The sequence below is a fragment of the Andrena cerasifolii genome, chromosome 12 (genome assembly GCF_050908995.1).
Source record: "Andrena cerasifolii isolate SP2316 chromosome 12, iyAndCera1_principal, whole genome shotgun sequence".
In the NCBI taxonomy this organism is placed as follows: Eukaryota; Metazoa; Arthropoda; class Insecta; order Hymenoptera; family Andrenidae; genus Andrena; species Andrena cerasifolii.
Window position 1 is genome coordinate 11,630,656 of NC_135129.1, and position 27,700 is coordinate 11,658,355.

At 45.9% G+C, this 27,700-nt stretch overlaps 1 protein-coding gene across 3 annotated transcripts in view; it reads left to right on the forward strand.

The window, feature by feature from the left end:
- LOC143375098 (thyrotroph embryonic factor) overlaps positions 1–27,700 on the forward strand; it is a 92,300-nt gene that overhangs the window by 14,638 nt on the left and 49,962 nt on the right. The window contains exons 1-2 of one of the 3 annotated variants that reach the window (XM_076823872.1): positions 14,712–15,144; positions 23,477–23,506. The exons of 1 other annotated variant lie outside the window; for it this stretch is intronic. In XM_076823872.1, the coding sequence (XP_076679987.1) occupies positions 14,772–15,144; positions 23,477–23,506 (403 nt within the window). In that variant the 5' untranslated portion in view covers positions 14,712–14,771. Of the gene's footprint in view, positions 1–14,711; positions 15,145–23,476; positions 23,507–27,700 lie in introns of those variants that run through there. One more of the 3 variants, XM_076823870.1, reaches the window with a different exon arrangement.

Consider the following 27,700-nt stretch of genomic DNA (forward strand, 5'->3'; position numbering starts at 1 on the left):
ATGAAATGGACGCAGTGAACTTACAAGTCCAAATTCAACAACAAATTCTCTTTATCGATAGAATTGAGACACGTCGCTCTTCCGGTGACCAGTCTCTGCCGAAAACTGATTTATCGATGCGGTCAAAGTTCCAGGGGCGATCTATAGAGCGCTCTGCGCGATAATCGAGCGGTTGATCCAGCTTCCCTGAATTTTCAAATTAGTCTGTCGTGACCGTTGCGCTTGTTAGTCGTAAAAGTGCGAAAAGCGTGTGTAATTATTGCGGGGAAAGTGTCGCGTAGACTCAGGCGGAGGTTGGAACTTGGAACTAGGAGAGTGGCTGGCCGGCAGCGCAGATTTGGGACCTGCCGTCGCATCTCTCGTAAGTGGAACATTCAAACCCTGTAAACAGTGTAACCGATGCTTTCTCGTCGTGCGTTGGATGCGTTACGAGGGCCGACTTGGACGCGCGGTAAATTCGAATGGCGAAAGGGCGAACTTTGTCGTAGAAGCGTTCGATGCTTCCTTGTGGAAAGCGTTTTTTTTTCGCGAGACACCGCGAAATGAATAGTCTGGTGGACGTGCAAGGACACGCGCACCGGACACGATGCATCCATCCGTGCTGGGACGGCCGCCATGACAGTTGTTTATTGTTAGCCGGGTAACCCGAGTTCCTGTGCAAACCGATTGTCCGAATGATTCTAAATTGCCTAGGTTCGCTCGCAGGAATTGCCGTATTAAGTTTAATGAGCATTGCAGACGTTTTAAAGGGGCTTTTGGTGAAGCACGTTTTCTGCAATATTCCCACCGTTAAGTGGCGCATGCACAGTCACTGTAACGAGCATGTAGCTCCGATCGACTACGTGCACGGTGATTAACGGAACTGATAGTGCGTTTGATCGGTTTCTGTTGCTTTCGTTCTCTGTTTCAAAGAAGCTTGCGAGGTTAGAGTAGATCTGTTAATATTCGAATGGCCGAACTATTTGAATATTCCTAAATTCGAATAGCTGAGCTATTCGAATTAGGGCTGGGACTATTCGAATAATTTAATATTCGAATATTTTACAAATATTCGAATACTACGAATACACTTCGAATATTTGAGTATTCGAAAGTTATTATTCGAATATTTGAGTATTCGAAAGTTATTATTCGAATATTTGAGTATTCGAAAGTTATTATTCGAATACTGATGTATTCGAACAGTATGGTGTGAATTATAAATCAAGTTCTTTAGGTTCATTTGTCAGGGTGAAATTTTGTAAGCTAATTTTGACCCACTTCACACCATACTATTCGAATACATCAGTATTCGAATATTTAAGTATTCGAATAGAATTCGAATACTTGGATATTCGAATTATATTCGCCAAATAATTGAACAGTTGAAGTATTCGAATATTCGAATACCTACCGAAAAATTCGGCAAATAGTCCCAACCCTAATTCGAGCACTCCTAATTATTTGAATAATATTCGAATATTCCAATGCTGCTAATTTATTCGAATACCCTTAATTATTCGACTAATATTTGAATCTCAAATTCGAATTCTATTGGTATTCGAATACACTTAGAATATTCGAATATTCGTAAGAGCTAGGTTAAAGTACCTAGTCTCGGCATAGTTCTATTGAATTCTAATTTTTGAGCGCGATCGAAACGCAAAGACTGCGAGGTATACTTGGCCTTAGAATTTTGAATTCTCCTGAAAATTCTTTTACATTGCATTTATATTCCGGGAGTAGAAGATATACAAGTTTCTTCGGGGGCAAGTAGTGATGGGTTTGAGCGGCGTTCGTTAAAATATTTCGGGCCTTAATTTTGGTACGGGTAACCACGTAATTACCTTCTTGGGTATTACTTTCAATTTGAATTTTAATATAGAATCCAATTGCTCGAAAACTTATCAGCCATGAAATCTATCGTCCCTTCACTGTCATTGGGAGTACAAAGCTGAAAAGATTCATCGATCTTCCTCGTCGCAAACGAGCTTTCCCTTTTGTTCGTCCACTCGGTACCGTTCGTCGAAAATCCGCGTCCAATGGTCGCGTTACTCGTGAAGGATGAATTCGGAATGGCGTGGCGAGTCTGGCCGAGGCGAAAGTGGTCGTATAAATGTCGGGAACAGAGAACGCGACTTAACGAATGCGGAGAGATCGGTGAACCGGAAGCGAAAGGCGCGCAGCTTCACGATTCGGTTGGTTCGACGGCACGTATATGTATACGCGCGTAAGATCGTTAGCCTTCTGGCCTTTAATGCATCTTTAATGCACGCGAAACGAGAAATCTCGCTATTTCGCGATCTTGCATTTTCTTGCACTGATTTCGGAATTCCTCGATCGATTTGGGGACAGTTAAATCACGGAGAATTTCCGTCCTCCAATTTCCAGAAATCTTCCATCAGTCGTTAGCTTCCCGTCCGGTTCGATCGTCACTTACAATCTCATCTACAATGCTTCCTAGAACAGCACTTCCTTTCAAAATAATATCATGTTTAGGTACAAACATTTCTGTCTCTATAAAGCCGGGAATTCACCTGGAAAATAAGCTAAGCTATGCTATGCTAACAAGGGGAGGACACCATGTGGTAGATACCGATTTTGGTGAGCCTTGGCACGATGGATCTATGTCGAAAATAAGTAAATAGGTGTCTGAGCGTTATTCTCTGTTATTAAGGCCCATTAGCAGAAACACTCGGACACCTATTTACTTATTTTCGACATAGAACCATCGTGTCAAGGCTCATCAAAATTGGTGTCTACCACATGGTGTCCTCCCCTTGTAAGTTCCAAAAAATTAGCTTCGATACATTCCTATGGAACCGTTTCTACAAAAAGCTAAGCTAAGCTGTGCTATGTTTTTATTATGTTTTATAGCACAGCCATAGCATAGCTTGGTTCAACTTCCAGGTGGATTTCCGGCTGGAAAGTAGAAGCTCGATTTGAGGGGTTGCAAATTGTTTCGTTCGCGCTCGATGGTGGCTGCAGATCACCGAATCAAAGGGTCGTGATCGTAGAACCTTTGCTGTTAGTACTGGCGATCTTCTGTGCGGGGAACTGTTTCCTGAGATTTATGAGATGGAAATTTGCTTGTTCTCCGTTTAGAATGATAGGTTTGTAAACAGAGGGCTGCTGCACCGAGTGCTTCTCTGTCGGTATTCGTTTATAGGCCGGTGGTTTTCTGATATTTGCGAAAGCCTGTCCGATATAAATCAGTGAGAGGGTGACTCAGATGTAACACTTAGAAAACCCGATTGAATGAGATGCCTAAGGCTTACGCAACAGCGACGACATCCGCGGGACGAGTTGCAGCAGCGATGTTCACGATCTGCAAGGCCATGCCTCCAGAATTTACTGGCTACCATATTAGTCGACTAGTAAAATTGATTGTCTGAAGTAGCAGGCGGCAAGGCATCGCATAAAAATAAGGAGCTCGTGGAGACGAGGGAGTGAGAATGGAGTCGAGCAGATTCATAGTTAATTAAAGTCGAGAATTTTAATATACAAAATAAATATACCAGGATGGTGTTAACTCTCACATCCCTCGAAGCTTAGATACTCCCCCAGACACTTCTTCTTCGAAATTTACTGCCTTCCTTTCCGAAATCGACTGATGTTTGGCAGGGAACCAAAGATAAATGCTGATACCGTAAACAGGACAAATATAGTTCTCTATCAAACTTCGTTAAGGGGGGAGGCCTACCTAGAACGGCCAAAACAACATGCTTCTTTGGGAATTTTTTCTAGAAATACCGATAAACTTTTATTATTAAACATTAGTCTATTGGAAAGAGTACGTCTTACGGACATTTCGGTATTTTTTGTGGTAAAAAGTATTGAAAGGTTTGTGAGTTATTGGCGATGCCAGAGACGTCCTTTTTTTAAAGCGCTTTGCGGTGACAAGCGTAGCTCAGTGCAGGATTATCCAATATTGAAAATTCGATTTTTTTTTAAAATAATATATGAAATTATCTAGGCGTTGTCGGACCCGATTTTGGAAAAATTATTTTGAGACAAAATGGCGACTGTGCAAAGTTGAAGCATCGATATTTGGCGCAAAATTGTTCGTTCTTCGAGTGTAAAAAAAAGTCTAGGCAAAAGAAAAAGGAAAGCTCCCGGTAGCGTTTAGATTTTTAACCCTAAAATAAGCCTGCAAAGCCTCGAGTAAATCGGTTCATTAATTTTTGAGTTACGTGTGTCACCGACTTTGAAAACATGATTCTGAGAAAAACGCGTTTAAAGTTTTGGGTCTGAGCGTTACACCGAGAAACACCTACCTACTTACACGCGGATAACTTTGTCAATTTTGGTCGGATTAACTTGACACCTTCAGGAAATATTTTCAAGATGTTGATACTTCAAGAAAATATAAAAATCGATTTTTCGAAAATTACTCGTAAAATTACTTGTATCTAAATATTACCTCGCATATTTACTTATTACTGTACAGTTTGTATACCAGGGGCTAGTCCCGTTTAAATGAATAATAATACTAATAAAAATAATAAGAGGAGTTCATATGCACGTGATCGTCTTCCTACGAGTAAGAATCAAGCGAAAAACCCCCCTAGACAATAGCTTTTCGATCTCCAGTTTCCTAGATTAGCGAGGATTGTAGTTGAACTTGACGTACCTAGCGCAGTAGATCTCTACGTTCAAAATTGTCCTCCATTAGAGGATTCAGCTTTCTGACTTTTCTCTTTAAATACCACAGCAGCCCAGTTCCGCGTTCACGATTGAATGGAGCACACGCAGGTTGCGCAACAGTTGTGCCATCTTTTCGGCCTTATCAGTCGCGTTGCGCCGACAATAGCACCGACACTGCTCAGTGGCCAATGAATCGAGTACCCAGCAAGTTGTTATTGATATTTTAGCTCCAACAATTAAACACCCCTTTCGTATCACCCTTCTTTCCATTTCTTTCCCTTTAGAATCCTCTTTTCCATTCAGCATTCAAGTTTCTCTTCAGCGATGATTTCCCACGTTGCATGTAGGGTGCTCCGTAGAGATTAGAAACACCTGTATTTGCACACTGGGAGGAGTATCATCCAGGCAAAGGAACGTCTAAAAGGATTCCCTCGATCCGTACGCGGCATCGTAATTCTCTCAATTTTTCTGAATCCTGCGTAGAAAGAGCCGGTGCCGGACGTGCCGTCGGCGAAGGTCGCTCTCCGGACGTGACATCACTGGCAATCAGTTTTTCAGACACGTGAGAAAACAATTGTTCCTTACAATGCCGTAATAAAATAGTACACGCCGGCTGGATCAATTTAACCGGCCTGGACGGCACACACCGCGGTCGCCAGTCGCGCCAGGCTATGAATCAGTATCGCGAGTCATCTAGCACACGCTACTTACCAACTTTTTCACTGATTAAATTATTTCATGAATCTTTGCATTTGAAGGGTAGGGGGGGGGGGCGAGGAATGTCCATTTTTCGTGATTTTGCGATTTGTAGTATATTTTCTCGGTGGCAACTGGGACTACAGAACTGTCGAATCATAGAGGGTTGTAAAGTTCAAATGCCCCCGGAAGATAACTTTAAAGTTTTGGTATACTGTTTAAAAACAGGCAATGATAAAGCTGTTTTGTGACTTTTCCTGCTTTTTAATAATAAACTGTGCATCATCCACGACTTGACAGTTTCGTCCACCCCAGTGATCAACGAATCTTACAAATAATGAGCATCCGAGTCCTAATTGGGTCACTTCTCGACCACAGATACTTAGCTGCACTGTGTATTTCGAAACGTATCGAAGGGATCGTCGTTTAAAGTCCTTCGCTGATTTACTCGGATTCTTTAAGCCGCCTCATTAATTGGCATAGATTCTATAAATGCTGCGCGTTCGTCGAGCAAGTGCGTGTGGTATTTAACGGGAATGGAAAAACGCGTTGTGAATGCCGCAAGGACGTCGATGCACAGCACAATGCTGCCCAATGCGCACGTGATACTTTCCCACGTAATTAGCCGCGAAACTATCGTGCAGCAACGAGGAAGAGATAAGATGGAACGTCGATGCCTCGCGAAATTTTGCGGGGGAAACTGGCGTGATTTCCCAATCGAATGGAAATTTTAATCACGCTTCCTTATCCCAGAGAAAATCATATCAAGTATTTCTTTAATAGGGGATGTTTTATTAAATCGGCATGAACCAGATCGGTTTCTGTCTGTAATGATTTGGTAAATTTTTATAATAATGCATATAATTATCTCAGCAGAGTAGTGCGTTAAATTTTAAATTTAAAATATGTAAATTAATTTATTAATTGTATATTATTTAATTTATATTATATAATCATTTTATTACTACTCATAATGATCGGGCTCGCTTTTTTAACTTTGTTCGAGCGAAAATTATTGGGGTATATTGAAGATCGTGTAGGTACTAATAAAAGTAGAAGTTTTAAGGTTACTACAGCCTTCTAATGATGCAATTAAATTGTTAAATAAAATAAATTTATATTTATATTATCTCAAGGTTATGTTAATTTTATTATTATCTACAATAGCGATGATTACTTTCAACATTCGCGGGAATAATTATTGAACAAATGAAAGGGCACCCTCGGTTCTCATTTCTATTAATCCCTCTCTCATAAAGAATCACTCCTTTGGCAAGTACCCCTGTGACGCTGTAAACCGCACAATACTCGAAATGGAGTTATTCTATTATTAACATTCTCCCTCCCAAAATGTCTCTCAAATCACGACACCACCGTGGCCCCGATTCGTGCCGACTGCGCAGGGCGACTTCGTTATATAAAATCGAAGAAGCGGTGTATAAACGAGACGCGACCTCTGTATCTCCACTAGCTCAGAAATATCTCGAGTACAGAGGATGGCTCGATATCGCGAGCAGAACTCCCACGTGTCAGGTTCACGTGGCGGGACACGTGAACGCCAGCGCGGAATGGAAACCGTGTCGAAGGGTGGTGGCGGTTTCATGGGGGTGGAGGCCCGTCCAACTATTAAATGCGAAGCGTATACATGCAAACGGAACTACCTGCTTATTAGCCCCTCGAGGAGCTGTTACGCAACCGGGGTTTGTAGCCTGTGCACAATGGACCGAGTCAAGACGTTCCTTTTATATGAAAATATCGTCACCGACTGGAAAACGGTACCGGCGACCCGAGTCAGTGGATCATTAACGAGGGTTGGACCGGCTGCCCCGCGAATAAAGGAGTATAATTAACTATGGCGAATATATTTTGCGCGCTGCCCTTTGGAAAGTTCATCTTCGCGGGCTTGAAATTATTGCATTTTTGTATATACGCTCGCGTGAAGATTGACATCCGAGCTCTACTGGTGCTATGGTGCAGGGCAGTGGCGCACTGAGGATTTAATCTTGGGGGTAGCCGAGTTGAGCGGATAAAATTCATTAGGCGAGTGTAAACATAAATTTAAAGAATAATACCCAGTTTTGTTTTCTGATCACAAAGCTCTTGAGTTATTTCAGTCGCGGTTACATTATTCTCTTTTTTCCATTTCCTTTGGGGTGCGCCCCTGCAGCAGGGTATTTTGGAGTGGAGATAGTATTCTGTTCATTCGTGGAATAATTAGTGGGCAAAATATAGAATTCGTGACGCGGTTAAAGTTTAGGTGGTTTTTGGATAATTTGTTCCACAGAAGCAAGCCCTCATTTTCGAGGGAATCAGGTTCAATAAATCAGTGCACCGTCGATTACCACTTGATTAACATTTCCGCCTGTTACTCAATATTTACGCTCTTATTGAAATCTCTTATTGCAAACAGATTTCAATTCGGAAATGAAGGAAGAGTAGAGTAGTTCGACGCACTTCGTAGCACGCAAGTAGAATCAGCTGTTCACAGACAGACGCGTTATCACTCACACTAGATCAGTTCCTTCGATTCAAAAACTCTCTTAAAAACATTGCTCCACATTTCCCATTCATTTCCACGCCAGAAATATACCCCCTTCTCGGTTCTACCAGCACCATGACTCACAACCCCTATACAACTCTACACCACCAAAGTTTCCTCTACATTCCTCGTTAATCGCCACGATCCACCTCTCGATTTCGCGAACATAATTGCCCCAGAGAAGCCCCGGGAAGCCCGTCGAAGTTGGTCAGCCTTCCGTGTCTAAATCGCAGCCAGCGTGGAGCGGTTATTATCGTTTAGCATCCTCGCACTATTTGGCTAGTCAATCGCAGTCGGCTCGAAACACTTGATGAACGTCCCGTGCAACCCCCGGTGTATTTTCTGCTCGGCCGACCGGCATATTTAAATCTCCAGCTGGACGGGATCGTTCTCTTGGGCCAGCTTCCAACAAGCACAACAGGGGATGGGCTGCGTTTGTCCATTCTCTCTCCCTTCTCCGTTTCCTTCCGTCGAGATGGGGGTGGGACAGGCAGATGGGGTAGATGGTCGAAGCATCGCCTGGCATTCGACAGATAAAGGTGTTGTATAGGTCGATTAAAATATAAATTGCGTTCGTGGGCCGCGACGCGACGGTTCACCCTCCACGGATGAGGTCATCCTTGTGCATTCTGCGCCCGCCTCTCCGGTACCCGCCTCCGGACGAGCATCCCCCCCTTGGAATTCAACTTCCCGTTCGGGGAAACTTGCCGTTTAAAAGATACTATTTCGATCTATCCGGCTCTGTTTAGGTAGCCTTTTGTATGCTTCCTCTATTATTCCACGCGTTCAGTGTCCCCGATGAGTGGCCTCTAATTCTCCACTGCCACTAAATAGAGCCGATCTGATCTGCTGGATGGCGCTTGAGAAGTAAGGGAAGCGAAAGTCTCGAAAGTATCGAGTCGCTACGTTTCGGTACCTGGCAGGTTAATTGACTCCTTGGCAATCTTTGCGAAGCGAAAAGCTCTTCTTTCTGTCACTAGTTGAGTTTTAAAAATCGGTGCAGCCGCAGGCGGAACACAGGTGCGCCGACAGCTCTGCGCGATTAATCCGAGGCACAGCGTATCGGATTCAGCGGCTGCGACAACGCGCAACGTCAGAACACCTACGCTCCTGCGCTGACATAACGAACGGTCATCTACACGGCACACATTTATCCGCATTCAATACGCGAATGGCAGCCGCGCATAAAGAGTCACGAAGTTTAGGGAGCTCGCCCCGCTGTTCAGCACCGTTTTCGAACGTAACACTTATAATTGGAAGCTATTTCACCACTGTTCGGGTCGGTTCTCGCCTCTTTTAACCTTTTATAGACGCCTCTATTTTAGCTATTCATCGGTCGATTGGTTGTTGAGCAAAACGGAATTCTCTGAGACCCTGCGAGCCAGTGTCTAAGATACACCTTCAGATAGTTTAGGGAGTCTACTGCTCTCATTGACAAGCTTACCAATTATTACTCAATTATTTTACACACACTTCAGTAAATGGTATATTCCTTCGAAATTATAAATCCTCTGTACAGGGTGTGCCTAAATACACTCCCGGCCAGAAAGCCACTGCAGATGAATTTTAGGACAATTTTAATATAAAGTATAGTTATTGTTTATTATCCACTGCAGAGGATATTTTCTCCTCGTCAGTGCATCCACCTCGTTTAGATATAGGTAGCCTTGCGATTAATTTCTTCCACCTTTCCAATCATCTTGTAATCTTTTCCACAGCTTCTCCGATTTCGAGCAGATTTTTCTCATTTTGCTATCGAGTTCGTCTTACAATTTCTCGATTGCCTTATTACTGCGAACGCTACGGCACGATTTGCACTCGATCATTCTTTCCCAATTCTTTCAGTTGTACAGATCTGCGAAATACCAATTTCCACCAGTCCGGTGGAATTCACGCGTTACACGGTTTCAAAGAAGGAGCTTTGTAAAAGGAAAAGAAAATATGATTTTATTCTTTAAATAAATTTGCATGCTCGCTTAATCAAGGGCGGATGCAGAGGGAGGCGATAGGGGCGATCGCCCCCCCTCCCCAAGAGTAATAAAAGAAAAATATTACGACACTGTGTACTATTCTGTATAAATAATTAATGTGACTGAAATTATTTAGGTTATAGTATCAGATAGAGATATTAAAATATAAAATACAAGGAAATTTTAAATCTTCTAAAAGGAGATTAAAAAATGTACTTATGTACTTTTACATATTTCGCCCCCTCTAAGAAAGGCTAATGAATCCGCCACTGCGCTTAATGAATCGTTATTGAATTTGCATTAAGTGAAATTGCATTGAGTAAATGTTACTTAGAAATATCTTTATCCGTTGAACTCGGCTCCCCCGAAGATTAAATCCCGAGTGCGCCACTGATCCCACCATTTCGACGCGTCTCGAGTGGCGGGAGCTCCTCCATCTTGTTGATGCGCCGCGCACTCGGGCCCCAGCTGCGCGCAACCGTTGGGACAGCGGCGAGCCGAAGGCTGAGCGTGGCGGGGTTTACGGCGAAATAGCCGTAATGTTTTATTAATGGTACATGTAAGATTAACCAGGATAAATGAAGTAGCGCATTAGACGGGCGCCTGGGGCGCCTCGAAAAGCAGCCGATGACTGCGTAACACGTCCCGCCACGCTATTCTTCGTAATTCCTCGCCTGTATACATACATCATCGGCCCCCCCAGTCCCAATGATCCGTGCATCAGATTACTTTGATATACGACAGTTTCTCGTCCGCGCAAGATTGTCGCAGGTCAGGTCGATTCGGGTCAACGTACTCCATCTCCTGGCCACCGTGTGCCCTCTCGCTCCCTGTCTCGCTTCATTCCATCGCCGTCGCTCCCCTTCTCCCGTCCTCGCCAGACCACGTGCTGCTCCGGGCCTTCCGCAGGGCCAGTCGGCATCAAGTCCGCGGCGAAACGTTCGCCGGGCCTCGCAGGGGATGGCCGAGCCGCCCCTAAACGGCGGAACAAAACTCGCTTCAGCGACATTTACGGGGAGCGGACTGAATCCCGCGTAAACGGGAATGAGATTGCGATCGGCGTCGCTCGCCAGCGGCCTACGCATAATTGCTGGTATGACGCAGGGAATTGATACGTGGCACGGTAATTTGCATCGCGGGGAGCCGCGTGAGAAAGGTCCGAACGAGCGACGTCGGCTCGATGGTAGGAAAGATCGAGTCGCGGATACGCAGGGGATATTCAATGTTATTTGATAATACCCGGCGGTGCCGAGTGAAACGGAGAGGGGACGGAGTTTTAAGCATCGTTCCGTGGAAGAATGAAGGAATCGGAGAATCAAACGTCCCATTTAAAGCAGTCCTCGCCTCCTCGAGCTCTACTATCAATTAGTCGCGATGATTAATTTCAGGATGCATTATTCATCGCGGGGCTGGCGAACGTGACGCGCTAATTAATGCTCGAGGATCCACGGCTCACGGCATCGTCGGCGTGGAATCGACTTCATCACTTAGGCCGCGTGCTTCAGCTAACCCCCGCGAGCGGCACTTTTAACAATCATCCCTGCGATCCCTGCACCTCCGCGCGAGCAACGATCCCCTAAATGGCCACTGGGCTACCAAACGTGCCACGATTATCCAGCATCGATCGTTCGACTCACCCCAAAGAAGGAACACTTCCACCGGGACGTTCCCCTGAAAGAAGGGAGCCCAAGGACAAGCCACAGCTGTTCCGATGGCGATGGCTGGAGAGCTCAGGCGTTGTCGCGCTCCCGATATCAGCGATCCCCTAGGCGCGTGCTCGCCGCTGGATGAAGAATACATTAACCTGGCCGTCGCTCGTCTACGGTCGAATTTCATTCGTCCGGCGTTAACTGAAATAAACTGGAACACGGCGACGGCGTCGATGGTCGCGTCTCCGCGCGGGGTGCAAGCGCGACACGTGACCGAGGAACGTGCCTCCTGGTGCACGTGGACAGGGAACACATCCCCCGACATCGCCCTCCGCCATCACTCGCCGTGCCTCGTGCCTTCAACCCTCTTCTGCTCGAGGAGGCGGAGGAGAGGAACCTGTTCCTCTCAGTCATCCTCGAGCCTCTTCAGGCTCTGCGCGCCGCGACGTTCTTGGACGATCGGGTACGCGACGCTCGCGACAACTTTTTTCGGCTCGTTCTCTTTAAGGAACGTAAGAGAGAAGGGGAACGTTTTGCGTTATACTATGCTCCCGTGCATACGTACGCGCGTGTGCATGGTCCCTGTATACGCTGCACATACAGACACACACACACACACAGGCATATACACGAGCGTAACAGTGTACATAGGTATATGTACATACGGAGGCAGATATGTGACAGTGATTGCGCATATATACAGTGACTCCCGCGGATTTGTTCGTCAGGGACTGTCTGCTTTGTATCGTTCGGATACCACTCGGAGGAATTGCTTGAGGAATCACGAGTTCGCCTTGGGACATGGGATGTCCCACGTGTAGCTTGGTTTTTGGTTGTTGATCGAAGGATTTGCTTGATGATTTGCAAGTCTCCGGCGGTACGCGGGGCATTCCGCGTGCAGTTTAGCTTGCGGGTGTTGGGATCCAGGGAGTTGCTTGACTGATGACCCATTTGCAGTGGAATATGGGATATTCTGTGGGCAGCTGGGTCTTCGTGTGTTGGAATAGGCGGAATTGGTCGGTAATTTGCAAATTCGCAGTTTGATTTTCGGTTGTCAGGATCGGGAGCATTGATCGAGTGGTGAAACGTGTGCAGTGGAATGTGGGTATGTTCTTTGTGCAGCTGGGTTTTCCCGGGTTGGAATCGAAGGACTTGCTTGATAATTGCCTCGCTTGCATCAAGATGTGGGAAATTCAAGTTGAGCTGGGAAATGTGAATTTATTGGTGGTGTACAATTTCAGTTGACGTAGGCTCCTCTTGGATTATTGGTGCGAGTGACTTCTCTCCATCGTCTTGGTAGTTTGATCGTAGCATAAAGCAAAGATATAGCCGTCTTAATGGGGTAGGTTTTCTGAAAATTGGAGAAACAGAATCATAAGAACTGTTTCGCGAGTAATCATAGTTTTGAGGTTCTGTGAGCAATCCTGCACGAGTCACTGCGCTACGTTCACGTGTGTAACTGTACGCGGTGGTCTGCTACTAATGACATAATTAGGAGAAGAGTGGTGTTTTGTCAGGAAGAAATGGTGTAAAGTTTCTGCAAGTGTGCCTTCGTTTCTCGAGAGAGGCGACCTGGAGCATCCATCGGACACGCGTGCAGTGGGTTATAGATTAGTACGGCAAATCTTGTTAGAGATACACATCGATAGTACCTACGCTAGAAACAGCGTGCGATAATTTAATTCGTAAAGCATAGTCGCGTTCCTCTAGGAACTTAGGTTCACTTGCAGAAACTTTATTCCAAAATATTCATTCACCATTCCGCGAAAGAGCAGCCTCTTCTTAATTGCACCACAAGTATCCAGCTACCCTGTGCAAATTTCTACACACACGCGACACGACACGCACATGTGCAGTTTTAGCTTCGTGGGATTTAGCTGGTTTCCTCCAAATCTAGGGTGATTTTGTCGTCGTTACTCGCGAGCGTGTCTTTGAAACTTGTTGCACAGACTAGTGAATGATTGGAATAAAGTTGAGAAGTGCAGGACTGTGCTTTGGTCTTCTTCTTTTCTCTTTGCTATATTTCGTGATCGAAGATGCTTGAAAGATAGCGCAGATGGAGATTTGCAGCATTCTGCAGAGTTCCTACGAGCTCGGCTTCTACAAGTTTGAATAACTACTCGAGCCCGTGTTTCTAAGCAAAGGTTGCACTGCTTTTCCTCGGAGATACCTGGACACCGATCGACTAAATCGTATTTCTATTCTACAAGCTGTTCCACTCAGAAGAAATCTGCTCGCATTCGCAGAACGTTCTCCCGTCGCTAACCATCGTTTAAGTTCGATGTCGATCGTGACGCACCGCGAGCGTGAAAAAGCGTGCGTTTATAAAACCAGCGTGGGCACGTGGAATCGCGGCGCAACGTGTGCATTGTCTCTCGATTCTTTTCTGAAACGGTAATTCATGCTCGCTGGGTCCTTGGCGACTCGTTCCTCGAGAACATGCTTCAATTAAAACTGACATAATGTCCTACAATCAAACAGGACGCGAACCATGATATTCCATTCTCCGCGAGCGCGTATCCTCGACTCGAGTCTGCGCGACACTTTGATACCTCGCATCGAAACATTTTTCGAGTTCTCACTTTCACTGCCGACCCAGCCTCCCCAGGAATCATTCCGCACGCTGCGAACTCTCGCGGACTTGAGAATTTTAGAATATCAGTTACTACCGATTGGTTGCTACCTCCTTATGGCTCGCATATAACATCACAGCTGTTTTTTAATCGGCCAGCTGAACAATTAAAAGATTGCGAGGAGCGTGTTCCAAGCGGCGTTGCCTCGATAGCCAGCGTCTCTGTTGACGTTATTTCGATGCTTCGTTATCTCCGAGGATCCCCTCTATTTTCGGGGAAGGTGCCCCTCCGTCTCGGCTACGAGCTGAGCTTAACAGCCCGCTCTGGCGCGTCTCTCACGTTCTTCCAAACTTCTCCACACACACCCCCAAACAATCATTCGCCGAGGAGACATTATAACGAGACGAATCCACCCCTTTGAACTCTTACCTCACACCCGGTGCAGCGGGATAAAGCTAAGCGTTCCTCGTCTCTGTTTGCAAGATTGTCGAACTTTCGTTACGGCCCAGACGGGTACCAGCGATGTCGCCCATCAGCGGTACACCCTGAAGCTCTCCAGAGACGTCCTGGAGAGAGCGGTACACGCGGACAGTTGAAAGGACAGCCTGGATCGGGATTCAGTGAGCGATCAGTGAGCTGTTTACTGGGAGGCGGGGTGTGTCTATCGCCGAGGGCCAGTAAACTGGCATCTGAAACGGATTCCTGGCCGTGGTCTCGAATGGGGAGCGAAGAAGGAGGCGATGGGATGGCTAATGTGGACGCCGCCGCTTCCTGGCAGCAGTATTACACCTGGTGCGCCCCGTACTCTCATCCGCACCCTCATTCGCACCCGCACTTCACCTCGCATCCGCACGCCCATTCGCATTCCCACTTTCACCATCCGAGCCACCCGAGTCAGTACCAAACCGGACAGTATCAGCAGCAACCGTTGCCAGCGTCCACGGCCAACACCTCCGGTCACTATTCCACCTCCCAGCAGTACCATATGCAGCTGCAAGCTGGCCAGACGCCGCCCCCGCACCAGCAACAGCAGTTCCACCCCGTCAGGGGGCAGAATGCGCCGAGGAGGGCCGCCCCTTACGATAGACAAGGTATCGCCATCCAGATTTCTGTTGTTTTCCAGCGCTAACGAATGCTCGCGTGGGTGGCGACGTATTTATACGCGGACGATGCGCGGCAGTGGGGAAGAATTCGCGGGAGGGATTGATTAGCCACTCGATAATTGGTTCATTGTGATCGGAGCTGGGTGAAGGAAGTTTAGCGAAGATAGGTACACTGGTTTATTCATGGAGGGTAAAAGGAGCGTGGAGGTAGCGAGGGGGTACATTCACGGGGGTTAAGGGACTTAACCCACACTTCGAGTGGCGCAAGGTTTTGGATAATGCGCCTTCAAGTCGGTCAGCTGTTTCCAAGCGGTGCTTCCGATATTTTCTAGAAAATATCCACGTGAAAACACGCCCACTACTACCGCATACTCTGCGGACTTATATATTATGAATTTTAACAAAAATTCTTTTATTGGATCCACTGTATTTATTCACTGTATGTCCTCTTGTATAAGGGGTTATGTCTAGTTTGCAGGCGAAAAAGAACTCGATTTTCGGGAATTTTTTGACGAAAATTTAATTTATATTTTTAACAACTATTTGCTTATTTTAAAAGTACATGTATCCAGCAACCCTCGGCAATTTTCTTGTAGGAAAATATTAAAAAATGAACGAATAACAGCCACTCTCGCGGGAGCTGTTTTTATAAAGGCGCTGCGCGGTGAGCACGATTTCTCCGAGCCGGATCATCTGAAATCAGAAAGTGAAGAAGATTCTGTTAATATATGAGTTTATCTGAACGAAGGATTTAAAAAAAAAACGATTTCAGACAAAATGACGGCCTTTTAATGCAAAATCATGATTTTTCGATGTCTGTATTGTTCGTTTTTCGTGAATTAAAAATAAAGTTTCCATCAGAAACAAGCGTTCGTTCACGAACCAGATAAACTCGCATATGTACCTACCTACTAACAGAATCTTCTTCACTTTTCGATTTTAGATGATCCGACTCGGAGAAATCGTGCTCACCGCTATAAAAATAGATTCCGCGAGAGTGGCTGTTATTCGTCCATTTTTTCAATATTTTCCTACAACAAAATTACTGAGAGTTGCTGAATATATGTACTTTCAAAATAAGCAAATGGTTGTAGAAAATATACACTAGATTTTCCACAAAAAATTGAATGGTACTTCGAATTACAATGCTGAATACCATTTAAATGAGAATAAGAGGCACAGCGCACGTGTTATTCGATGAAAAGTTGGCCAAATTCTTCCCCGTCATGGCAACTAGTCGGCATTCTAGGCAATCTTGTCCTTGGCTTCCGTGTAGCCATTATCCTGCTCGCAACCCTGGAGGATTCCACGCGAAATTGCATAAAGCGGACGCCGGCCGATGGTCACGCGACGTCAATCACCAAATGGGTCGATCCTTTTGGAAGAATTAATAACGTCGGGCGGTTCAGCTTCGTTCGTGGATACCGCGTGTATCGTCCTGATTAAAATACCGTTCTGTCGTATAAACGGCGCCCCGTTTATACCCCCGAGGGATCGCGTTCCCTCCACGTGAGTCTCTTGGTACCGGTTGCTCCTTCAGGGATATATCGTACGAACCCAGTGCGGAAAGGGAGCCGAAAGATTGGCCGATTACGGTAATCGATCAATCGAGCGCTCTGAGTGCTATCTTAAAGCAACTATTAACTGGTCCCTCGTATCGTCTACTTATCGACATTTTATTTCTCATCGGAGTGTCTACGTTTTATCTGCCATCTATTTCGAGGCAACGTTTACAATCACTATTGATTTCCTTGAAATTTTGAAAGTATTGGTGGTTGGCCGCATTTGCTGTTTACCTCGTACGGTTAGGAGTTTATTCAGAAGCGGAGGGCTCAGAAGCCAATCATTGTAAAGTCCAACTTTCCCTGGAAATGAGTTACGTAGTTCAAAAACCTCTTTACTGTCAAAACTTTCAGCTGATAAATCAATTAAGCCACTACTTTCATACGGAAGCAATAAATGGCGGTACTTACATTGTAAATCGCGGTTTTTATGGTAATGAAGTGAGTGGCTTATGAGCCCTCTAAATATCTTGTAAAGTATCAGGGGTCTACGCAAATGTCTGAATGTACATAGGTAAAGGGGGTGCGTAATACTCGATGCCATTTCCTCGTTAAGACCATACTAAGATCGCACTAAAGTAAAGTCCGATCCCAACATCAGGTATATCAGTTTCAAAGTGTAACGTGTACCTATTCGAATAAAGGGGAAAGAAGGAACTCGCAACCTTAATTCTTAAATCACGGATTTAAGCCTCGATTACGCCCACATCTCGTTTTCACTTTTCCCCTTCAATTTTTATTTCATATCTTTATCTCTTTATCCTTCATCTTTCGTAGCCTATTACTGTCTCCCTAACCTATTCTAGTTAATTCAAGCTTAATAGTAGCGAAGCTGTATATATCAATACCACCACCCGCATTCTAGAAAGTCCATTTCGATCCCCCACGAAACATCATTACACCCAGCTCTACAAAAGTCATCCACCTGAACGTAGAACACTAACATCCACGATTTGCGCGTCGATAAATGAATTATCAGCGATGTCAAGCGTAGCTCCATCGACGTACGACCAATCGAGCCCATCGACAAGCCACTCAGCTACGCGATAATCATTATAATCAAGCGCAATCTCACAGCAAATGATCATCGTCGCGACCAACAAGGCGCTTCTTCGCGATGCATCCTGCAGCCTACGATTGAGGGGTTCATTGGAAAGGGGCCGTAACATTCATGCTGACGAAGAAATTGCTAATTCAAAGCAGAGTTGGGCATTAACTGAATAAAAAATTATTTAAATAACAAATCGAATAAAAGCTACCTTAACTTTAGATTATTCGACGAGTAAAGTTAATTTTTTTTTTATATTAACTCGGGTTAACTTTATTCGACGCATGACGTTTTGTTAACTTTTACTCGTTATTCGAAATTTTATTTAAATAAAAGTAAGATGTAATAAAAGGCGTGAAATAGCATGAATTTTGGAGCCAAGATTTGGCTGTAATTGGCATTTACCATCTACTTCAATTACCAGTGAAAATAATTACAATTCAGTACCGAATCTCCCATAAAAAAAGATACGTTTCCTGTAAATTTATAGTATTGTGGCATTTGCCAGCGTTCCTCTGGGCCCCTCAATTTTCAACTGTAAGCCCCGGTATCGCTCTGCGGCGACACGGCTCGGAAGGCCTGGATCGAGGCTCTCGAGCTACGCGTCGCGTCGCTCCGAAGCCGGCGGATCCGATTTTCCCGCAGAGAGGCGCGTTTGCGTAACCGCGGGACGCAATCTACGTGTATCGCGGCCGAAACAAAACCGTCTCGACGAAAGGGACGATCGAGCGACGTAAATCCACCCTGTCTGGGTGGCCGTGACGGAGGGTTGAAGCACGGGGGAGGACGTGGAAGCCTCGACGCAACCGCCGGCGAAATCGCACGCTGAATTATTCATGGGGGAATCTGTTGCTTTTATTCGACCGGTTGCGTTGTCGTTTGTACTTTGAATTTATCAATGGTAAACCGCTGGGTCGGTTGGACATTACCCACAATTGCGGCGCTCAGGGGGGACACTGTGGCTAGGTGTTGTCGATTAAGCGCAACGGAATGGAAATTAAACGGGGCTTGTTGTAATTGTCGCCGTAGCTTCACTCTTAGAAGATAATGTACACTGTCGTTTATAAGAACTAAGACACCTGCTGTATTCGCGCAGAACCTGATAGTTTTCATTATTCCAAAAGAAAGTGAAATGTGTTAAAATTCCTTAGTAAATTTACAAAGTTTCTCACAATCATTCCACACGAAGCAGGCGTTCTAAAACTTACGAATGGCAGTGCATTAGGGGGGAATGAAATGGTAATTTAGAAAACGATTGTCTTGATTATTAATAAGAGGTGGAAAGGCTGAGTAGGTGCACTGTTACTTTTGAACGACAGTTTATGTTCGTCGAGTATTAGAGAATGCAGCCTCGACTGTTATCGCTTTTCTCAGCTGATTTATTTTAAGGAACTGGTAGAAAACTTTAGTTCATTCATGAAAGCGGGTGTTTTATTGTACTCACGATCCTGAAGGGAAGTGCTTTCGTTTACAAAAATTCCACGGGCACAGTAGTGGTCGAAGGAAGGTCCGACCTGTGAATTACACTTGAGAATTTATCGAGGGTGGGTGTTAAGTTACGCAGGCGTGTAGAGATGTAAGTTTTAAAGTTTCTCTTCACTGCCACTGCATCTGAATTTGGTGGAGATTGGTCTGGATGGGAGAGGGTGTATTTTTCACGACGCTGTTGTTCGTATAATTCGAGAAGATGACCCAACGAGTAGTCTCGCGAATGGACAGTGTACGCGCGTAACAGAGATGCGTGGCGTTATTTTCCTCCCATGGAAATCCACGATAATCCCGACGCTGGGATAAACAGCAACGTCCATCATACGGAGCGACGGTACATGAAAACCGTATCTAATCGCTCCCTATTTCCATGAACACTGTCTTCCAGTGGCCTGCCCTCTCTCGCTCGTAGTTTTACAGTCTTCTTTTATTCAAATCGGAACGTGGCCAGTGCTTGGCTCACGCATATACAGAGTTCTGTGGATTCCTTTCAGTTACTTCATCCGCGATGCTTGTACAATGAATTTCGCTATACATCCCTTCCTCCACGACGATTTGTATAATTCGATGCTATTCAAGTTGGTATTTTCGAGAAAGCTGAAAAGATTGGGCTAGATTGGTATTTGAGTGTTCTGCATTGCTGGTTGAAACAAAAGTGGCTGGGGAAAATTAGAGCAACTTTATTATTCAGTTTTCTATGATTAGATGGGATTCAAGGTAATTGTCGCAGGTGGCTGTTGAACTCGAAGGGTTGATCTCACGTAGGCTTCCATTTTCTTAAACTTCTTACAATTCTTTTTCTCTCTTCATCCGAAATTTCAAATCCCTCGCAGAGTTTTGAAGCAGCATAAAAAGAAAATTATAATAGAATTAAAGGAACTCTACTTCCCCCGTGTCGAGATTAATCAACACACTGCAATCACGAAGGATCCCCTAAACCCATAGGAAGATACAAAATACTACACTCTGGAAACTTCAAGGAACACCCGCCAAGAATATCAAAGTATATTCCAGTGAAAGCAGAGAAATTACCACGGCGGAAGGATCCTGTGAAACGGGGACGACCAGAAGCTACGAGGTATTTGAAACGGAAGTGGGAGATTCAGTCGCCCAGACCTTGTGCCAGAGAGGAAAAAAAGAACCTGGAAAATTCCCAGCAGCACCGGAAGTCGTTCAATTTCGACTCGACACGCGAGTGCCTGCTAGCATTCGTTACAGTACGTCACGAAAATCGTCGCTGGGATCACGAGAAGTGGTTGAAACATCGGAGGATCTCTGGTATCCATGAGCTCCCTTCGTTATCAATCACCGGAGGGTCCCAGTCGATCTTGCGATCCCTCGATCCCCCTGTTTCTAGCTAGAATGTCAGTGTAATCGATCGAGGATCCTGGAGACGCGTTGCCGACGCTCAAGGACGTCGAAGGCGTTCCGTCTCGTTGCCGAGGATAATGCAACGATTCAGGATAAACTCACGGTGGCCAGTGTTTATTTCTTAGCGAACGATCGCGGGATACGCGAGCCGGCGAATAATCGATTTCCTCCTGCACGTTCTCCTCGCCTCTCGTTGCCCATTCCCACCTCGATCTACGTCGCTTCTCTATACCCCTCTCCATTCGCCCGTCGCAGATTTTCCCACCTCTTTTCCGATCTTTTCCTCCCTGCAGCACGCCCACTTGTCGATCAAGGATTCCCTCGAAGGTGAGGGAGATATTCCCTCTCGAACGCTTCAAAGACCATTCTGATCATGGAGATCCGCGGTCTGCTTCAACCGGAGCTTGTCTGCTCGAAGAATTATAAAGTACCGAGTGGGAGACGAATGCTCCTCTGCTCCGAGGAATTAGGGGAGTGTTTTCAGCAACTGTTATCAAGTGGAGGTAGATTCGGTGAATGAGCCGCGAACCTTTTCGTCCTTTGGCCAGGCTGCACCCTGCCGCATCGGTGCGTGCATCTGCTTGCACATGCGAGCCGTGGCAGCGCGTGTGGGCCGAGCAGATCTTCCGGTGGATTTCGCGCGATGACTCACCTCGCATCTCGTTCCTCGAATCGTTCGTTATTCTTCGAGCTGGTCGACGACGCGCGAAAGGGAAGAAGAGGGCCGCCAGTCGACCGTGCCTCGAACCTTTCAGATCAGAGTTCTGAAGGTGCAACAAAAGGGATAGACCGCCGGTCAATGTTGGACGTAATTTTACCCACCGATGACCAAGTTTATCCCGGAAACGAGCGACTGCTACCGAGACCTGCGCCACCGATCACGACCCCCATCGTAACTTTCCTCGCAGCGAGGGCACAATTATATCCCTCCTAATCCAGTCACCGAGTCGGCTATTTAAAGCCCACAATACCCGATCACTTTTCAACACTCAAACACAATAGAAGCTGCGCACCTTCACCCTGAATCTCTGACACTAAATATTCAGGCGCTATGAAGGACAAGAGGAGCTGGCTGGGTGTACAGAGGAGCCCGTGACGTTGCGTCGCGGCGCAACTAATTTTACACTTATTAGTGGCGAGGTGAAACAAAGCCTAATAAAAGGAGAGAAATAGCGGGGCCGGCGAACAAAGAGGAGGAAGGGCCCGGCGAAGGTTGCGGGCCGCGAGGACGGTTGCCTGGGTCCTAAGCGGACCCGCGCGAGCCTCCCACTTGCGCATTATGCGCGGAGATACCCTATCTGTTGCGAGAGGAACGTTTTCCCGTTCTTTTCTGCGGGGCATGCCTGATCCCTGACCTCAGGCCCGCGATCACGGCCCAAAGGACCCTCCCTACTCCGCCATGCTGGGCCCACGCGCCGCCAGGCGAGGCCCCCCTCTGCTTCGCGCTGCGAGCTCCGCTCCGCTCTTCCCTCGACTCCACGACCTTAAAATCGCCTCGTCCACCACCCACGTCAACTCCTCTCCTCTCTGCGAGCTGGTGCTATCGCTCATCGCAGCCACGAGTGATTTCCGCGTGACCTTCGAGTGATTCGGACGGCTGGGCCCAATAGTCCAGAAACGATGCGCCAGTGTACATAGTGTTTCTGGTGACCTGGCTCAGCCTGGATGAACCGTGTTTGTTCTACTTGGATCGCACAGCGCTGGGAATATTTATCGCATCGCTTTCAGATTTATGTGGCGGTATGATCGATAAAATGATTCGTATCAAACTTATTTTAGCCAAGATAGCGAGCTACACTTTTTTGCGATTATTTTTCCTTGGTATAAGTCACTGGTTCTCAACCTCTGGGTCGCCACCTCCAACGGTCGCAAAGTGTTTTCTGAGGGTCGCCGCGGTTATTTTTAGGTAATATGGTTACACTGCCATATTCTATTAATAATGTAACACTGATTTTTTATAATCGAGAAAGGAGAAGTTGGTTGCCCAGATGCAAGCGCAACCATCGCGCTAAATAAGATAATTAAATATATTACTTAATTCATGTATTAAGATAATGAAATATTATTAAGTTAGAATTATATTCCGAAGTACCTGTTTTTCACGCGTCTTCTTTACCTTATTAAATGTACCTTAACTTATACGGGAGGGGCGCAAGTTATTTGAATATTATAAAAGCCGGTCGCGACTCAGACAAGGTTGGGAAACACTGGTATAAGTAACAACGCGTTTAATATTCGAGCGATGCGATGAATATTTCCAGTACTGTATGTCTTCATTTTGGGGCTGGGAGAGTAATTATCTACTATTCGTAGAGTAATTAAATAATAATCGTAACTTATGCGAGGTTCAAGTATCCGTGGTCAAGTGAAAATGAGGATTAAGGTGATTCATAAACTCTTTTTAGCGCCGACAGGGTGTAAACCCTCTGTCACAACGATTCTATAAATTTCTTTTCAGCGAGTTGATTGGAATTGCGATGCTCGTGTGGCCCACATGCGTTTTGCACGCCACACGACTTTGTTACATAGAAATTACCACTTTGCCAACATTTCAGGAATCGAACGGCGGAGGATTAATTTAGAAACGATAGCACGCGTGTAATGAGAAGAATATCGGACACCTCTCTCTCTCCTCTCCTCTCTTTCTTTGATCTTTCATCTCCTCTAGCTCGATACTACGCACCCATCAACTCGATTGTTCTCAGCAGGAACGCTAGCTGATTCTCATGCAGCCCCTCTCTATCTTTCTCTGTGCGCTCTTTTTTTTTTATTCTTGATTACCTATCTATTTTATCTCTCTTCATTCTCATACATGACGTTCACGCAATACTGTACCTTGTGTCGTTTTCAGGTGACCCCATGATAACATCCTCTCTGAAGGGTAAGTGACAAAACGACAGCTCATTCTTTTCTTCTTTTTTTTCTTTTCTTTTTTTGGTTTTGTTTTGCATCTCTCCCCCCCTCCACGACCGAGGCATCGTCCCCCTCGGACCGTCTCCTGGAATTTGGAGCGAGGGTGACGGTGGCACGCGTCTCTCATTTGCATGGATTTTTTTTTTCCTCTCAGATTTCCATTCTCGCTTCTCACTCTTTCACACACGTACACACACGCCCGCGCGCGTAGGAATTAGAAGGGAAATGAAACGTGGCGTTCTGACACTTCCGACGCGAAGAAATTGAGAATCTTTTATCGACGGAGGGAGTTTAAAGGAGTGGGCATTGTTTTATTATATTTCTGCCTTGATGGCCGCGTTGTTGGTTCGGGCAGAGGGAATTTCATCGAATTGCGCGGCATTGACAGTGTCAGAACGTCGTCGAAGAATTTTCTGGCGATTAGGACGATATAGGTAAAAGCAGCTTGAGCACATTAGTTCACAGTAGAGTATGGAATACTTAGGTTCGGATCGAAGGGTCCTGTTAGAGCGTAGTGGGGAAGAGAATTACAATGATGGCACGGTTTGACAGAGCATAAGTACGTAGCGGCCAGTTTTGCGCTTTAGTGGGAATGGAACGTGTTCTCGGTAAGAGAGCAAGGCAGTTTGGCGCGGATATGTTATTGCTTAGGTAGAATATGGCATGAAGAAGTTATCCCAAGGGTAAACTCAAGTAGAGTGGTTGCCAAGATCCTTACACGATCAATTTACCTTGCTTGCTTCCAGTAACTCCGATCGATCCATTCAAACTGTGATGAAAAACAGAGACTTGAGTGAGAAGAATGCTCGGTTGGGTGAATTAACTCGTGTGATGATATTTTCGGTGGTTTGCGAGAAATGATTCGTAACATAGAAGGGATGAAAACTTGAATGGGTGGAAACTTGAATATTCAGAAAGCTAGCAAACTAAAGGCACAAAAAGAATAGAAAAGATTCATAGAATACCTTCATTCAAAATACATATCAGCACGTGAAAGTAGTTTTCATATACCCATGAAGACTCAAGTCCTCCATTATTCAGCTACAGGTCATTTAAACCCAATAGGTACCAGAGATTCGAACAACCTCTTCGTTATATCGAACTTTAAAGTTCAGCGCCGAAGAATTTCAAGATAAAGACAGTTCTTGGCTTCTAAAACCAAAAACAGGTCCACCAAAGTCCCTCGTCCTTCCTTCGCCAAATCCTCTTGAGTTTCTAGAATCCCTAGATTCCTAAAATCTTCAAGTTCTTCAAGAGTCCACCTTTAGTCATCTCGAATGGCATGGATCCGTTCTTAAAACCAAAATCACAAATCCTCAACTTCGTCCTCCCTTCGTCCCCCAACTCGACTCGTCAGCTGACTCGAATCGAACCACGACGAGTCGACACCGAATCCTTGGAATCTTCATCGCAAGTTCATCGTCGTGCCAGAAAATTGATAGCTTCAGCCATCTCGAGTGGTATGGGTTCGTTGTTAAAACCAAAATCACGAATTCCTCAATGTTCTTCGCCCTCCCGAGTCTTCCCGAGTCCTCTTTCGAGCCCCAGCTCGAATCGGCACCGAATCCCTAGAATCTTCAAGTTCATCGCCGCGCCGGGAAACTGATAGACGCCCAGTCCACCTACAGCCATCTCGAATGGCACGGATCAGGCGTCGAAAGGTCCTCTGGATCGCGCGGAACGATCGCCTCTCGCGTATATCCGTTGGCCGTCGCGTCGGTCTGTGGAGCATGTCTCGGCGACGGTATCCAGATATTCTCGTTTCACCGACAACATCGCCGCCTCTTGCATTTTATCTGGCAAGATGTGGCAATGCCGTGTTATGGCCTAGCTCGGCTGACGTTATGGAAGGATAATCCCATGCGGTCGACGGTTGGTCTCAGATTTCGCGTCCAGACCATAATCTCGTGAGGGGGGACGAGAGAGAGAGAGCCTGGACAGTCAGCCTTGCCCGTGCATCGGCGAACTCGGGCACTTCCACAAAAATCGCTCGACACTCGAGGAATCGACGGCGCACAAGGGCGAATCCGGACCACCGGCGAGGGTGGGCTGCCACCTTTCAAGGGTGGCCGAAGGTTTTTTCGAAATTCACGTCGATGTGGTAGCTTGTAGAGATTCCGAGATGCAGGGGAGCAGGAGGCAAAGTTGAGGGGACCTTGGAGTGTTTTGGTGACAAGTTAAGAAGCCGAGGAACGCATTTCTAATTTATTTTTGTTTGTAATTGGTATACTTAACCCTGATTCGTTCCTCATTTCACGAACTGAATCTGTCCCTCGGTGTCAAATTGACACAGTGGTGAAAGATCGACGGAATGACAATGTAAACAGTTATTTTTCGATATTTTTTTATTCAAATCGATGAGTTAACATCTACGTCTTAGATTTTTCACAACTTTCGCATAAAATAAAACGATGTGCAGGACATACTGCTTGTTTACAAGAATCACAAATAACAGAACAGTATAATTTATTACGGGGAAACTGTGTCAAATTGCCACGAGGGATGAGGGTTAAATTTTGGTACTAGAGTGGGTTCTGGGTTAGCCACTATATCTCTTCAAGTTTCAGACTTTATTATCTTTCAATATCTTAGATTAGGTTCTTAGTTACCGCAAGAGTGACAGTGTAGGTACACTTGATTGAGAATAATCCTCTTCAAAGTCTGCCGATTTGTGAAAGAAACCATTTCGAGAATATTTAATTCATTCCCCTTGTTCCTCACTTAGACCCTCGATACCTTGCTTCTCTCTAAAGAAACACACAATTTTCCACCCATGTCCGACATTTCACCCCCAGAAATCGACTCACTCTTCCCCCTATTCCCAATATCACTGAATTTTTATCGACATCCACAAGCCCCAGAAAGCTGTACCAAACGTCAGAGCAAATTGGAAGCAGCGAAAGTCAGCTCTTGCACAAATTCCTCGGTAGATCGACCCTTGACTTTCAGCTGACAAAGGAAGCCCTAAAGTTGCGCGCGTACGAGCTGCAAGGGGTCGCGTCCATCCTCGAAGCCACTTGGATTCCTTCCCTGTCTTATCTTCCCTCCATCGCGTATCACCGAGTCTTCCCTCCGCATTCGAGCACAATACACCGCCGTTTCTCCTTATTAAACGGGCCACTTCGCCGGGGTACAGAAAAATCTGGACTCCTGCGCGCATTAGAGCCGCCTCCACTCGTGTGCATACGTTTCCATCGTTTGTGCAACGATGAGCTGATGAAACGATCAGGCGTAACGCGAGACGAGCGTGCGCGACGGTATTATTATTATCATCCGGCGTAATTATACGTCGCAGCTAACGAATCCGCCTCGTCGTAATCATGGAAAAGCATTTAAACGACACGAGGGGGATGGGGAGGCGAGGCGCAAACTCGTGAATGCGCGCTGCTGTCAGGACAGACGCGTTTCTAGCGAGAACCGGTCGTTAGATTCTTATAACGTACGTTACTATCAGTCGCTTTTATCGCGACGTCCTTTTTAAGCGTCCGTGGCGTCGCTCGAGCCCCTCGAAATCAATCTGATCGCGCCGAACGTGGCTCATTAAGCTGTCGCTCCAATCACCGGCTGCTGGCGGTTGTCTTTGCGAAATTAATTTGTTTAGCTAACAAGCGTACCCTCGATTTTCTTGCCAGCAGAACCGTGTAATTTGGTGCTGACAGTAGAGTCCGAGGTTAATTGACTTTCACGGAGGCATGCCTCTGTTTGTTTAGTGGAATTTAATTTTTTTGTGGAACCTTGGCTCTGTGCGCCATGACTGTCTGTTGTGGTAGAATCTCGCTGTGGCGATGTTTAGGGAACACAAGCAACAATCTTCGGGAAGGTTCACGTGCGGGGAATCACAGAAGCACGGGAGAAGTAAAATCTTGAATATAGTCGATTCAGAATACTTCAACTCACTTGCAATATTCAAGTCTCGATGTTAAAAGTCTACGGGGATCTTCAAAGTTTCGATGGGTCTCCAAACTGAATCTATTCCCTCTCCATCCTCATTGGACGACGATAAGTCACCAATAGAACATATTCCCTGCACACATGCACTCTGGCTAAACAAAACCCTCGTCGAGACTCCCGGAACTTGTCCGATTCTACTAGAACAGCGTTTGCCAACTGGCGTCCCGCGATACGAAGTTTAGGGTTCCGGGAAAAGCAGGGGCGAGCAAAA